The following is a 13,919-nucleotide window of genomic DNA, read 5'->3' as shown; positions in this document are numbered from 1 at the left end:
TGAAGAAGATTAAATGTAGAGTGTTTTTGACATTTCAGTAACAGAAACATGAAAATTCTGGTCTTCTGAATTTCTGTCTCCCTGAGGATAGGACAGCAGTTAGGGTGGGGAAAAACTCTCTTTGCAGACTCTAGGCAGACTCCAAAACCAGCTTTGGTGAAGAAGTGGCTTCAGGGATGGGTTTACCCCTTTCTGGAACCCCTACACCCAGCACCACTCAGTACCCACCTTGCATGCTGAATCTAAATCACAATACCACCTTGCCTTTCAGATTGAACTAGTGCTGGAAAGCTTTCTCCTGCTTGCAGAGTTCATTAGTCATAACACTGCCCAGCCTTTCATTCTGGATGGATGATCTGGCCTCTGTCACCCATGACTTATTTATGCCATGTTCAGATTATTGCAATGTGCTTTGTGTGAGGATGCCCTTTAAAAGGTATTCAGAAATGACCATTTCTGGAGTTGTGCATATTACACCTATTCCGAAGACACTGAGGCTGTTCACACGAGTAGCCCTACCCAGGCCTTGGCAGTCCTTCCTGGGTAGGGCTGCTTGTGTGAAGTGCCAGGATCGTGGCTGATTCCAGCGCTGCCTCTCCAGGTAGGCTAGGGTAATAATAATAATAATAATAATAATAATAATAATAATAATAATAGAAGATGCACTTAAAATGGTCAATAATGAGAAACTATTAAACACCAATGAAACAAAGCAGGCCTACAAGAAAGAACAAGTCAAGAACCGAGCAGAAAAATGGAAAAATAAGCCTCTGCATGGTCAGTATTTGCACAATATAACTGGAAAATCAGACATCACCAAGACCTGGCAATGGCTTAAGAATGGCAACTTGAAGAAAGAAACAGAGGGTTTAATATTGGCTGCACAAGAACAGGCACTAAGAACAAATGCAATAAGAGCAAAAGTCGAAAAATCCACAACAAATAGCAAGCGCCGCCTTTGTAAAGAAGCAGATGAAACCGTGGACCACCTAATCAGCTGCTGTAAAAAGATCGCACAGACTGACTACAAACAAAGGCATGACAAGGTAGCAGGGATGTATTTCCCCGGCCTCCAGATGTCTGTGCGGCTCCCAGGAGAGCCGCTTCTGTCGGCATGCAAGCCGCATGGCCAGAAAACAAGTGGAGATTGTCTCAGGGGGAAGGTGGATGCTATCCTACCTCCCCTGCCATCCCCGACTGACTTGAAGGTCATGTGAGCGATCTCATTGTAGTGAGTGCCAGTCTGTTTCCAGGTACAATTCAAAGTGCTGGTTATTACCTTTAATGCCCAAAATGACTTGGGACCTAGCATCTTAAGGATCACCTGCTCCCAGCTGATTCTATCCACATGTCAAGGTCAGCTGGGAGGGCTCTGCATCACATTTATTGATTATGTGGGACAGGGCCTTCTTTGTTATTTTCCACAGGTTGTGGAACTCACTTTCAGATGAGATCCACATGGCTCTCTCACTCCCAAACTTCTAGAGGAGAATGAAGGCAACACTTTTTATCCAGGTTTCAGTTCTTTTTAGATGACTGCAGCTATACCGGTTTCATTTTGAGTATGTTTTTGATTGAAATGTTATTGCTGTACTTTTTAATGCTCACTGTACTTTTAATGCTCACTGCTCTGGAATCTCAGGATGAAGGGCTGAGTATTAGAAATGTACTAGTTCTTGAAATCTGAAGCCATTTGAAGAGAATTTCAGAGTTCCTCACAAGGAGAAATGAATATTCAACCAATGTTGCAGGGTTTCTCCAAAGGAGAAATTTTAGAAGGTTTTCTCAGAGAGTTTTTCCACATGGCCAAACCATCCAGTTTGGAGAAAACTGATGCAGTCATCCCTCACCAACTGCAAGGGTTCTGTTTCTGGAAAACTTTGTGGTTGGTAAAGTCACAGTTTGTGAGGCATTATAACCAATGGGAAACAGGGGGTTCGGGGAATTGCGATCACAAAAAGACAGAAAAACCAGTTAAAATAGAAAAAAATTAGAAATTGCCCCCCAAACTCCAAAAAAAACCTCACCAAACCACAGATAATCAGGTTGCAGTTGGCGAGACCAGCCACAATTTCCCAGTCGCGGATACTCAAATCCACAATTGGGAGAACCATGGTTGGCAAGAGAAGACTGTATATTTTAAAAACCCTTACTTCTCTGGTGTCCACCTGGAACATGGTGCCCCTAAGGCCAGACCTCTGGGGCTTCTTGGGTAACCCATCTCTGAAGCGAAACTATATAACTTATCATGAAAAAACAGGAGAGACAAAGAGGACAATGAGAAATATTTTCCTGTTTTCACTCACATTAAAAATAGATATAGATATAGATATAGATAGATAGATAGATAGATAGATAGATAGATAGATAGATAGATAGATATCCAGCATTCAAAAAACAGAAATGGGGAAAAAGAACACAGCAGCAATCAGATGCTATTTAAAAGTAGCATCCAGAAAAAGCCTGCTAGTATAAAACAGTTTTCTTTGCCTGCCAGAAAGCAAGCAGCAATGGGTCTCAATACTGGGTGCCATCACTACATGGCCCTTTCTGTTCTTCCTACCTATTGTATCTACAACAGTGGGGGGACACAGAGGGGAGGTTATGCATGAGTATTGATTTTGTTCTTGCATCACTCCTTTCACAGCTTGCTACATCTTTATTCTTCTCCTCACTCATGATCTCAGAATGGTATCATGAGGTCAGCTGACAATCGGAGGACTGATTACAGATTTTGTACTGGGTCCAAAGACCCTGCAGATCATCAGAGAGAAAGGAGAAAAAAGCAGAATAGATTTTATTTAGGGTGGACTCTTCCAATTCCTTTCTTGTAGGAGAACAGAAATTTAACAGGGACCAGAGTTTCATTTTCTCCTCCCAAAATGAAGTGAGACAGCTACAATGGGAATGCTAAAAAAATATGCTAAATATATAAATGCTAACAAGCAAGATTTAGGAGCAATGCAGCAACTGAAGCCCCTATTGATTCAGCTGAATGAACCAGTTGTAAATGAGATGGAATCTTACCTCTTTCAATTTGGCAAAGCCAAGAATGTAGATGGTCACATAATGAAGTTTTCCACACACCAAAATACCCATCTATTAATCTGCATGGACGAGTGCTGTCATGTGAATACCATCTTTTCGGCTCCTCAAAGTCTACCTACAGTGGAAATAAAGTTTCATTGCTTTCTCTTTTAAACATCATTACTTCTGAAGTAAAAAAGGGACAGTTTGCAAAGGAAAAGGGATAGACTGATAGTAGTGGCTTTAAAATGGTGGATGAATATCACATATACAAAGGGGGAGATTGGCCATTGCCTTACCTATACTGTGGATGTTACAGGTTATTATATAGAAACAGATCCTGCCCTTGCAAATTAATCATGTGAGTTGCAATTTATCTCATCCATTCAGATGCCCCTACTCATTCACCTACTGCCACTGCCAGAAACACTATCTGCATCCTGATCCTATACTCTACTTCATTGATTCAGATGAAGCAATGACATGTACTACTGTATATACAATAAGTGTAGTGGACTGTTTTAGCCTATCTAATAATATGTTTTGTTATTTAGAGGTTTGTCCCAATGGGGATCCTATAGAGTGTGTGGGAGGCAGGGAGAGGGAGAGGAAAGAAGAGGCAGGAAATGGAGTGGTTTCTGAATAAGAACATAAGAACAGCCCTGCTGGATCACGCCCAAGGCCCATCTAGTCCAGCATCCTGTTTCATACAGTGGCCAAATTGATCATAAATGATCTAGAAGTTGGGGTAACCAGTGAAGTGGCCAAATTGTCAGCAATCTGGCCACCCCGGTAGGGAAGTCTACGAGAATAGTTCACAAAAGCCCAGTCTGGGTTGCAGAGGCTAAAGCACGGCTCAGAATCTCTCTCTGGCCTGATCCAGCAGGTCTGCTCTTATGTTCTTATGTAACTGTTGGGCTACTGTGTGAAACAGAGTGCCAGACTAGATAATCTTTTGGTCTGATCCAGCATTAGGGAAAACCCAGTTTGATTTGAGTCAAACCAGACTCTGATCAGACCGGGTCTGGCCCAGTTTTGTGCACACCCAAACTTGGACTGGTTTGCCTCGAATTCGAGCCCAGTTCAAGGGAGGGAGGGTTCGAGGTTGTACTTGTAAAGGGAAATCTGGTACGGATTCCCCTTTGCCAGTACAGGGGAAGGAGGGACCTAAAGAAAAAGAGTTGGGGCAGGAGGAAGTAAATATTTACCTTCAATTTGCCGCTGCCAGCAGCTGTGGTAGTCTCAGTGTGCGGTAGTGATGGGGACCCTCACCCCATCCCTGCCAGAGCAGAAAGGCTTGTTTCGTGCCCCTGCACATGTGCGGCAGCAAAAAATGGCTACCATGCATGCACAGAGGCCATTTTTTGCCGCCACGGACAGATCCGAAATGGGCCCAAACTGAGCGTGCCTGCTCCAGTGGGGGTGGAGGCAGTCCCCATCCCACCCCCAGGACTGCCACAGCTGCTGCCAGCAGCAAATTAAGGTAAATTTATACTGGCCTCCCACCCTGACGCTTTTTCTTTTTCTTTTTTTTTTAAATGTCCTTGGTCTCCTCCTTTACCAGTTATTTTTGAGCTGGTTCGAGCTGAACCAGGCCTGATTCAGCCTGGCTCGAAGTTAAGCCACTTGATGTCAAGCCATTCGCACACCCCTATCCAGCAGGTTTGTTCTTGTGTTCTAAACCATACAATGCAGAGCTGGAGACCAGAATGCCCTCCTCCAGACAAGTCAAGAATTTCAGGCAGAAGTGCCACAGTGTGGTGCTTGAATAAAGGCAAAATCACATCCCTCCAATTGAATTCTAAAACAGTAGCTAAGGGGGCATCACAAACGTTAGAGGGCTGCACCCCCCAAACAATTCAAGCCCTCTTTTAGCTAACTGCTCTATTGCCCTTTAACGCTGGGTGCTTCACTGGCTAACCATTTCAAAGTACTGCTGTGGGGTCTAAAAAAGTTCAGCATTAGAACAGAAAAAGCTTGAACATAAATATTATACATCATTCCAATAAGGTGAATGATAATGCTATCAATACAACAGTGTCGAAATTTTACGTACAGGAGATCCATCACTCCAAGTAGCTCCTTTTTCGGGGTCCAGGAAGTTTAAACCAATCCACATGTCATAGTTTCTAGAACATAAGAAATACTTATAGAGGCAAGGGAATAGAAGTCATAAATTAGAGAGGCAAGGAACAGAAGCTTCATTAAATGGTAGAATTTGAATGTTTGCCACATAGGAACTGGTTTGATGCTATTCAAATGAAAAATATCAGTATGGTTTCTTACATATTGTTACATTATTACTTTTCAGGAACAGATGCATCATTCCAAGCAATAATACCATTTGTATTATATACCTTTGTTTGACACGTGTGATTATTTTTCAGAAGCACCTCTTTTATTCTCTGGCCAGCTCACTAGATCTTCACAAAGGGTGACTACATTGCAAACAACTATACAGGCTATGTATTAGTTATGCATGTTAAATAAATAAAAAAATCACTTTTAAAAGGTTGAGTTTAATCTGCATCAATATCATTGCTCTGTTTCATATTAGATGCAAAAATAATCACAACATGTGTTCTTAAATGTATTGTGTTTTTTGGTGCAATGGTATTTAAAATAAATTCAAAGCAGCCCTTTAAACCTTCCTGAGAATCTTGTCCTGCCACAAAACTGATATCCCTTTGCCTGAAATGCAGCCTTAAACTCCAACACTAATATAGCAGAATCCCATCATCATTTTCTTTCCTTCCTTACAGGATATATGGCTGTAGCAGGTGAGGCCTAGTGATGATGCCGCCCAGGAGTGCCATAGAGCTGAGGGACAGGGCAAGCCCATTCACAGGCAGGACAGCCCGAAGACAGCACCCGGAACCAGTGGGAGGCAGAGTGTCGGCCCTGGTATAGGCCTTTAGGAAACATAGGCAGCGGGGCAGGGGGTGGGGAGCAGAGAGGAAGCAGAAAGGAAAAGAAAATAACCTCAAACATTTAGGGGAAAGACAGCAGACCCACGTGTGCCATCCAAAGTGGGGATAGATGTCCTGCCTCCTGGCATGTCAATCATTCCCCCACCCATACTGCTCACAGTTACAGCATTCATCTGAAGAGAAGAACACTATAAACATTATGGCAGGCACTTCCGTGTCTGGCAGCCTAGCACTTTGGATGGTCTATGTCAGTGTTTCTCAACCACTGGTCCATGGACCGGTGCCGGTCCGGTCTGCGAGGCGCTGGGTACCAGTCCATGAGGCATCACTAATAAAAATCACACACACACACACACACACACCAAAAAATGGAGTTGCTCTCTTGGAGAGAAGATGACTGGATGATTTTAAGGAGTGGATGGGGCAGGGGTCTTTCCTCTTCCACTGTTTCTCTACACCCACAACTCTCTCAAGCATATTTCCCCCTGAAGGGTTCAAAACCTAGGTAAACATGCATTTTTAGTTTTGGGCACATGAATTAGCAAAACCATCAAGGTTATGGAGCAGGTTAAAAAAAAAGGTAAGATTAAACAGCTATCCTTCTGTCCATTCTCTGCTTTTAAAAAAATTGCCCCATCCCAAAACTGGTTTTTCTGGAAGAAAGGAAAACTGTTTGGTCTGTTGAACATAATGTGGATACTCCTTCTAGCAAGCATTTTCCACCATTCTCACCATGTTAAGATTTCTGTTCATGAGTCTTTAAGAAGCAAGCATAAAACTATGCCCACCTTCAGACATCAAGCCAAATCAGAGGCAACCATGCCAGAAATTTGGATTTGTGGTCGACTGAATGCAGGAAATCTTGGTTCTGTCAGGAAAGCAACCAGAATTTCCCAGATACAAACCTACATGGACATTCTCAGTTCCTGCTTGGTTTTGCTTTCAAAGTCTCTGTTGGAAAGCAGCAGTTTGTTGTCTGAAGGCTGTCAATTTTTGAAACCAGAGTTGAGGGCAATAAGCTCCTCCCTCTCTCTGTCCCTGATTGGCTGCCATGGCTGTCCTTCATGAGAAGGAGGAAGCCCACGCAGTGAGTTCGTCCCCATTTCAGGCCCACAAATTCCACATCGGGATCATCTGGGAGCAGGGGGGAATGGGCAATGGGAGCAAGTTGTAGGTCCATTGGACCTGCAGTTCCCCATTGTGTGGAAAGGCAGCCTAGATCATTGGAATTTCAACTCCTTGGTTGTCATTTCTGTCTGTCTGTATCACACACTCACCCTTATCTCAACAAACACTGGGAAACAATTTAAAATAAATCATAACAGTTCCATTTTATGTTCAACCTGGGGAACATGAACATGAGGCATACACATCCCTTTTGCTTGAATATTGTTCCAGATATTGATCTTGAGATAATGTAAAGGAGTAAAAATTTTATGAAACTCACAATCTTTTGATCAGCTGCTGTTCTTCATTACTATGGATAGAAAGCAGGTCTCCTCCAATTGTTCGACAAAAATCTCGAGCCTCAAGCCAAGTTTGCTTATAATTTTTCCCATCATAAAATGCCTAAATGCATTTAAGTACAATTATTACATACTTAGTCACAAACCTCAGCTTTTACCTAGTGCCATCTCTTCCTTTGAAACTTTGCTAATTCCCATCTTTGACCCCACCGCCACATCATTTTGCTCTCGACTTTTAACCTGATTTCCCGATTTCATTCTTTATGACATTCAAACAATTCTTCAACTTATTTCATCCTTTCAGAGTTCTCCCTGTTCATCAGATGCTCTTTGTCTGAATAGCAAAACCTCCGCTATAAGCTTCCTTTTAAAAAGGAATAGAAGTTTAAAGCAGGCTTGATGTTACAAAAAAGTAGGAGTGAAGGAACTTCCCTGGTTCTGCTATAATTAGAGATATGTGAACCACACTCATGATAAATATCTCTGATTGATTGATTAAGTGCCATCAAGTCAGTGTCAACTCTTAGCGACCACATAGATAGATTCTCTCCAGGATGATCTCTAGTCCCACTGAACATTTCCTATGGAAATTTTTTTTCTGAACAAGATCCTCCAGATATTTTTCCAATATCCTCTCAGGTGAAATTTTATCACTCTAGCCGTGACATACAAAACAGAACTCATAAAACTCACAGGTGTGAGAGCCAAGAGAGAAAATGCAGTGGAGGCTGCTGTCAAGGCATCCTCTGCCATCCTGCAGACAAAGGAAACCAGAAACCTCTCCCTACCACCCCTCACAAGCTCATGGGGAGCCCAGACCTCCATCATTGGAAGAACCTGGGCAGGGGCAGACTTAGGCAGTGTGGCACCTGGGGCAAGATGCCAAATGCCACCTTGCATCATGCCGTGGCAGGAGCAACCCCCTTCTCAAAGTCTGCAAGGGTTGGGATTGCGGAAGGCAGAGAAGGTTCTCTTCTCTCCCCATGTTGCTTGCAAAGCTTGTAAGGATTGACTCAGGAGTTCCCAATCTGATTTGCAAGCTTCACTAGGCATGTGCACCAACCTCTAGCTCTGCTGCAACATCCTCTTTGAGTAAGCATAGGCCGCATTCACTTGTAACGTGAAACTGCAGTTAAATGAGGCAGAGGTTGGAATTCCTGTATGTCTGAATGCCTGAAACCATGCATATTCCAAGCAACCAGTAAAGAAAAATAACTTTCCCATGCATCTAACTGACTTGATCCTAATTTATTACTTACAGGCCTTCTTATCTTCCCAGCAGCTCTCAGCCTGCTGCTTCCTCAGGGCCCTTCTGGGACACACTAACCAATAAGCCAAAGCTCCATTTCTTGAGCCACTTTTGAGGCATTCAGTACTTTCTTGGAATGGGCATCCAGGTGGAGGGCAGATTGTGTGCATACTGTGCATTTTATAGATGATTTTCTTCTTTTGGGGCTCCAAGGCTCAGATCTGTGTTGCTGGCTACTCAATAATTTCATCCTGCTACTGCTGACTGAGGAATTAGGTGTCCCCTGGCCTGAGTAAGACTGAGGTGCCTTCTAAGTGACTGTCCTCTGTGGGCATCGAGTTAGATATTGTCATGGGCTTCAGTCGCCTTCCTGAGGACAAGCTTAGAGTACTTTGTGGACTCATTGGGGACCTCGAGTCAGTTAGGAAGACCACACTGAGGAAGCTCCAAGTAGTAATTGGACACCTGAACTTTGCATGCAGAGCAATAGTTCCTAGTAGGGCCCTTCCTTAAGTGCCTGTGCAATGCTGTATCTGGAGTCAAACTGCCTCACCACAGGGTTGGTGACACAAGGTTTGGGGAGGGGGGAGGCCAAGCTAGGCTGATCTGCAGGTACAGTGTGGGCTGGGTGGAGATATAGAAGGGGTTTAGATAGGTGAACACCCTTGGGCAGTTGGAAAGAGTGGATTGGTCAGTCGGTCCTTAGAGGCTTTGTGGCTCAGGGACTTTGATTCATCATGACACATGCTTCAGGGCCTCACAAACCTTAAAGGCTGTTTGACTTGTGGGGGGTGAAGCCCTAGAAGTTGCCCTGACCCTTTGGGGTTGAAGCAGGATTACACTTCTTCTATCCTGGAGTCAGGGTGGGTCGCCCGTTCAAGACATGGGGAAGGACTTTGATGTCTGAACCAAGCCTTTGGCTGCCCACACTGTTGGCGGGTGGAGTTTATTCCACAATTCAGTTCACTAATTTCTGATCATTAATAAAGTTGTGGCCCATTTATCCAAAATTGAATTCCGTTTGTGTCTTCCTTGCGGCTGTGGCATGTGGGCAATGCAAACTATTTGATTTGTGGTATCTCATAACACTTAATCAAATTTGATAACGCAAGCCTTCCATTCCTCACCACTGACAGCACTGTTCTACGGTTCACCCTAGGACGTTTTGTAGTATAGAACATTCATACAGAATTCTTTGCATTCTGGGGGGGGGGGACTACACCCCACCCTACACACAAGTATTTTGACTCAAACACCTACTTTGAAGCATTTACTTCCCAATGGAGACCAGTCTCTTGGGCATGGAGGTGGGGTAGTTGGTGGCAGGACTGGAGGTGGTGTCACGCCTTCTGCCTTTTGTTTACAGAAGAAGTGTGCTTTCTCCTCACAGCTCAGAATATCCCACAATCCAGCTGCAGTTCCAGTTCTCATGGCCACACAGCCAGGATTTTGTCCTTTTTGAGAGATAAGGAAAGTTAAGTTACATTTTTCTTCACTTGCACACAGAAGTGTAGAGCCCTTGATGACCCTCCTGTCTGAAAGGCCTTTGGAGTACCAACCAGGCATTTTGGAATTCCAGTGGGTGAACAGAACTTTGTCTCCATTGGTCCAGTTGAATGTCCCTGGTTGCTCTACATCTGAAAGGCCAATCCAGAAATAGTTCTCATGATGCAGCCCAACTAGACTAGTCAAGTAGGCTTGTTCATATCTGTGGAGAACAGGGAGATGGTTAGCTGCCAGCCACTATATGGAAACAAAGCAAAGTTCCCCACTAGAGTAAATGATGCATTAAATAGTGGAACCAAGCTTCTTTGAATAGGATGACTTGGTATGTTCATGTGAATCATGACCAAGTTAATGTGAATAAAGGTGAGGAAGACTAACTCTTCAAGTTTTGGAATGCATAACAACATTTGATTAGAAATCATCTTCTTCCTCTATCATAGCTTTGTGTCTTTTTCCCCCTCTGCCTTTTTTCTTTTTGTGTGATATATGCAGTTTTTATCAATACAGCTTCAACTTTGAAGCCATTTAAAAAATTTAATGTGCTGCTTTTCTATGTTATTTTCCTTAGATAAGATTCTATTTTGTAACTTTTTGTATGTTTATAATAAATATTAAAATACATACATATGGGACATTTGACTGATTTCTTATTTTTTTTTAATACTAAACTGAAGTTTTCCTAAGGGTCAGTTCACACATGCCTTGAGCACAAATGTTCTAAAAATTGTGGCGCTAAGATACACAAATGGACTCCACTTGCAGGATCCATTCATCCAGTTAAGGGACACAGCCTGGCTGGACAAGGGGTGGAGCCCTGTGGTGAAGGACCAAAGCCTATGCTTACAGATTCCCCATCACTAAACAATAAATCCACACATTATATTGGCCAACCCAGCTCAAACTCTCTAACACAACCAAAATGACAGCAGTGTCACAAATACAAAGCACTGACTACAACTGAAGCCTGTCATTCTGTGAAACAGTTACTCCTTTTGCACAAAGAAAACAGTGGCCGGGAGCATTTAATTCAAGGAACAATCAGTTGCACCCATGGCAGAACAGCTATCACCCATGTCAAGCAGATGACTCAAAGCAGTGAGCCAAGCCACAGATTACAAATCATGTCAACCCATGGCAGAGTCAGTGGCATAGGGATGGCGTAGGCAGCCTGCATTTAGGGTGCCCCCTCCCCAACCCAATGGTGGCAGGCTCCCTTCAGCACCCCTTCTCTCCCTGTAGCATGTGGCCGCAGTGGCGACCTCCCTGATGGAGAGATACCACCGGGAAAGCTGTACTGACCACTCAGCTAGCCATCACGCATGTGGGGCAGCCAGCTGAGTGGCAGGGTCAGGGCTGCCTACCCCGGGCTGCTCCGCCAGGGAGGCTGCTGCTGCCACCGCTGTGCATGAATGGCAGAGAGAAGAGAGGTGCCCCACATGTGGTGGGGAAGGAAGAGTCGCCAGGGGGCTGCTGCCAGGTGAGCAATTACAGCTCTGCCCCTGGGCAGAAATTTACAGACAAAGAGCAGATAATTCAAGAAACTGAGCCAACTTAGTCACAGATTGGAAGTCAAGCTACAATATGCATTATATGAACAAGGATTTAAGCACTTCCCACATACGTATACATAAAAACATTCTGTCACATCCTTTGATACACACAAATAGCTTATCTCTTCTTGGACAGAGACAGAGACAGACTCTCTCTCACACACACTCACATGTAGGGGTGTGCAAAGTAATTCAACTCAAACCCCAGTAGGGGTGTGCAAACCAGCTCGGTTTGAGCCAGGCTCAACGGGTTCGGAGTTGGACTGGCCCTGGTTTGGACTGGCCTCAGCCAGTCTGAGCTTATGCCAAACCGGACTGGGTTTGAACCGAGCCAGCTCAGAGTTACATTGGTAAAGGGGAATCCAATGAGGATTCCCCTTTACCAGTACAGGCAGGGGAAGGGGGGGGGGACTTTCCTAAATATAGACGGGGTGGGGCAGGAGTAAATATGTACTTACAAGTATGAGCCATGGCTGTGTTGGCTCTCCCCCACTGGTCACCCCTTAAGTTGTGCCAGTCCTCGCCTTAAGTCATGCAAATGGCCCCCATGCATGCGCAGAGGGCTGAACCGGGCCAAAGAAGACTCAAACCAGGAGGCCAGCAGGCTGGGGGGTGGAGCTGCTCCCCCACTGGTGCCCCCCATGGTGCAGGTCACTGGATTCCCCTTTGCCAGTATAGCTTCGAGCTGGTAGAGCTGGCTTAGTTCAAAATCAAAACAGGTCCAGCTTGACCAGGCCAAAACCAAGCCGGGCTGGGTCGGCTGGAATCTGATTCAGATGCAAGCCAAACTGGCAAATCCAGTTTTGTGCACACCCCTAAACCCCAGTTCAACTTGAACTGGCCCGATTCGAACAGCCCCTACCCCCGAAGGTTCACCCACCTGGTATGAACAGAACTAATCGGCTGAGGATTGCACTTCACAAACAAAGGGGGATTCCCAAAGGTTGGGGAAACTTACCTTCCCGATGGTGGGACAATGATGTTGGGGGCTCCTCTAACCCAGCCCCCAGCCTCTCCAATAGCAGCCTGGGCTGACAGCTGTGGCCTGTATTGGGCCTCCATGTGGTAACTGCAGAGCATGTGTGGAGAACATTATAACAGATATGATGCACAAGAGCACTGGGCTATCTATTATAATTGCCTCCATCCGTGTGTGGAGGTCCACTGCGCACTCTGCAGTTACCACATGGAGGCTTGAACTGGGCTGCAGCCACCAGCCCTGGCTGCTATTGGGGAGGCCAGTAGGCGGGGTTAGAGGAGACCCCTGTTATACTACCACTGCCATCCCACCACCGCCGGGAAGGTAAGTTCCCCTCTCCCCACCCTTAGACAATCCTCCTTTGCTTGTCGAATCCTAAGGAGATTCCTAAGCAGATTCCTCTTTGCAAGCATTGAACCAAAACGGTACATGAACTGGGACCAGTTCAGCTAGAACCCGAACCATAATGGGCGGGTTCAAATCTGGTTCAGATTCAAACTGAACCAGCCATAAGGGCTCCTTGCACATCCTTACTCACATGCGCAGGCACACATGCATATGGAATGCTGCTCCAAAACTGGCAGTTGTAGCATACTTTCTTCCACTGCCATTCTCAAGTCCACCCCAGTCCCAAAAGGATGGGCAGGCAGTGGGTTTCTGGGACAGGTAGATGGAGGACTCAGGCAGGCGCCAACTGGGAATGGGCAGCAAGCTAGTTTTGAGTAGGCCAGCCAGTGTGGCTTTATCTTTGCTACCCTGCTGCTGCATGTGTGCTTGCTTGCTGTGGGGAGGCAAAACCTCACTAGTCCAGAAGGCTAGGCATGATATAAGTTGAATTCCTTTCATGCATCCTACTCAGTTCTGCAAGATAATCCTACTTACAGTTCTGCAGGGGGCCACCTGTGCTTCCAGATCTCCCTCTGCCCAGTGTAAGTACATACAGAATTCACATCTACAGAATTATTCTGTTCCTTTCCTTTTGATTATGGAAAGGTTTTTTGATACCTGTTCTCCACAGAAGTCAGAGAACCTCTGTGGTCTTCACAGAATAGCTTTGCTTCTGAAAATGTCTGAAATGTTTCTCCAATTAAGTAACAATAGAAATCATGCCTTTTCCAGTCCTGTAGAAATAAAACAGCCAGCAACATAAGTTATGACATCATTAAACTGGGGAAATATTTTAATGATGGTGCTGAAGTACCCTAAAATGGG

General features: G+C 44.8%; 1 protein-coding gene across 1 annotated transcript in view; it reads right to left on the bottom strand.

The window, feature by feature from the left end:
• LOC128330492 (macrophage mannose receptor 1-like) overlaps window positions 1-13,919 on the bottom strand; it is an 88,301-nt gene that overhangs the window by 51,401 nt on the left and 22,981 nt on the right. Inside the window, exons 10-15 of the mRNA XM_053263480.1 lie at window positions 13,713-13,828; window positions 10,232-10,380; window positions 9,933-10,126; window positions 7,405-7,526; window positions 5,084-5,156; window positions 3,028-3,163 (exon numbers count right to left, since the gene is read on the bottom strand). Of these exons, the coding sequence (XP_053119455.1) occupies window positions 3,028-3,163; window positions 5,084-5,156; window positions 7,405-7,526; window positions 9,933-10,126; window positions 10,232-10,380; window positions 13,713-13,828 (790 nt within the window). The remainder of the gene's footprint in view (window positions 1-3,027; window positions 3,164-5,083; window positions 5,157-7,404; window positions 7,527-9,932; window positions 10,127-10,231; window positions 10,381-13,712; window positions 13,829-13,919) is intronic.

The sequence above is a fragment of the Hemicordylus capensis genome, chromosome 6 (assembly GCF_027244095.1).
Source record: "Hemicordylus capensis ecotype Gifberg chromosome 6, rHemCap1.1.pri, whole genome shotgun sequence".
NCBI lineage: Eukaryota > Metazoa > Chordata > Lepidosauria > Squamata > Cordylidae > Hemicordylus > Hemicordylus capensis.
This window is presented reverse-complemented; position numbering and strand designations above follow the sequence as displayed.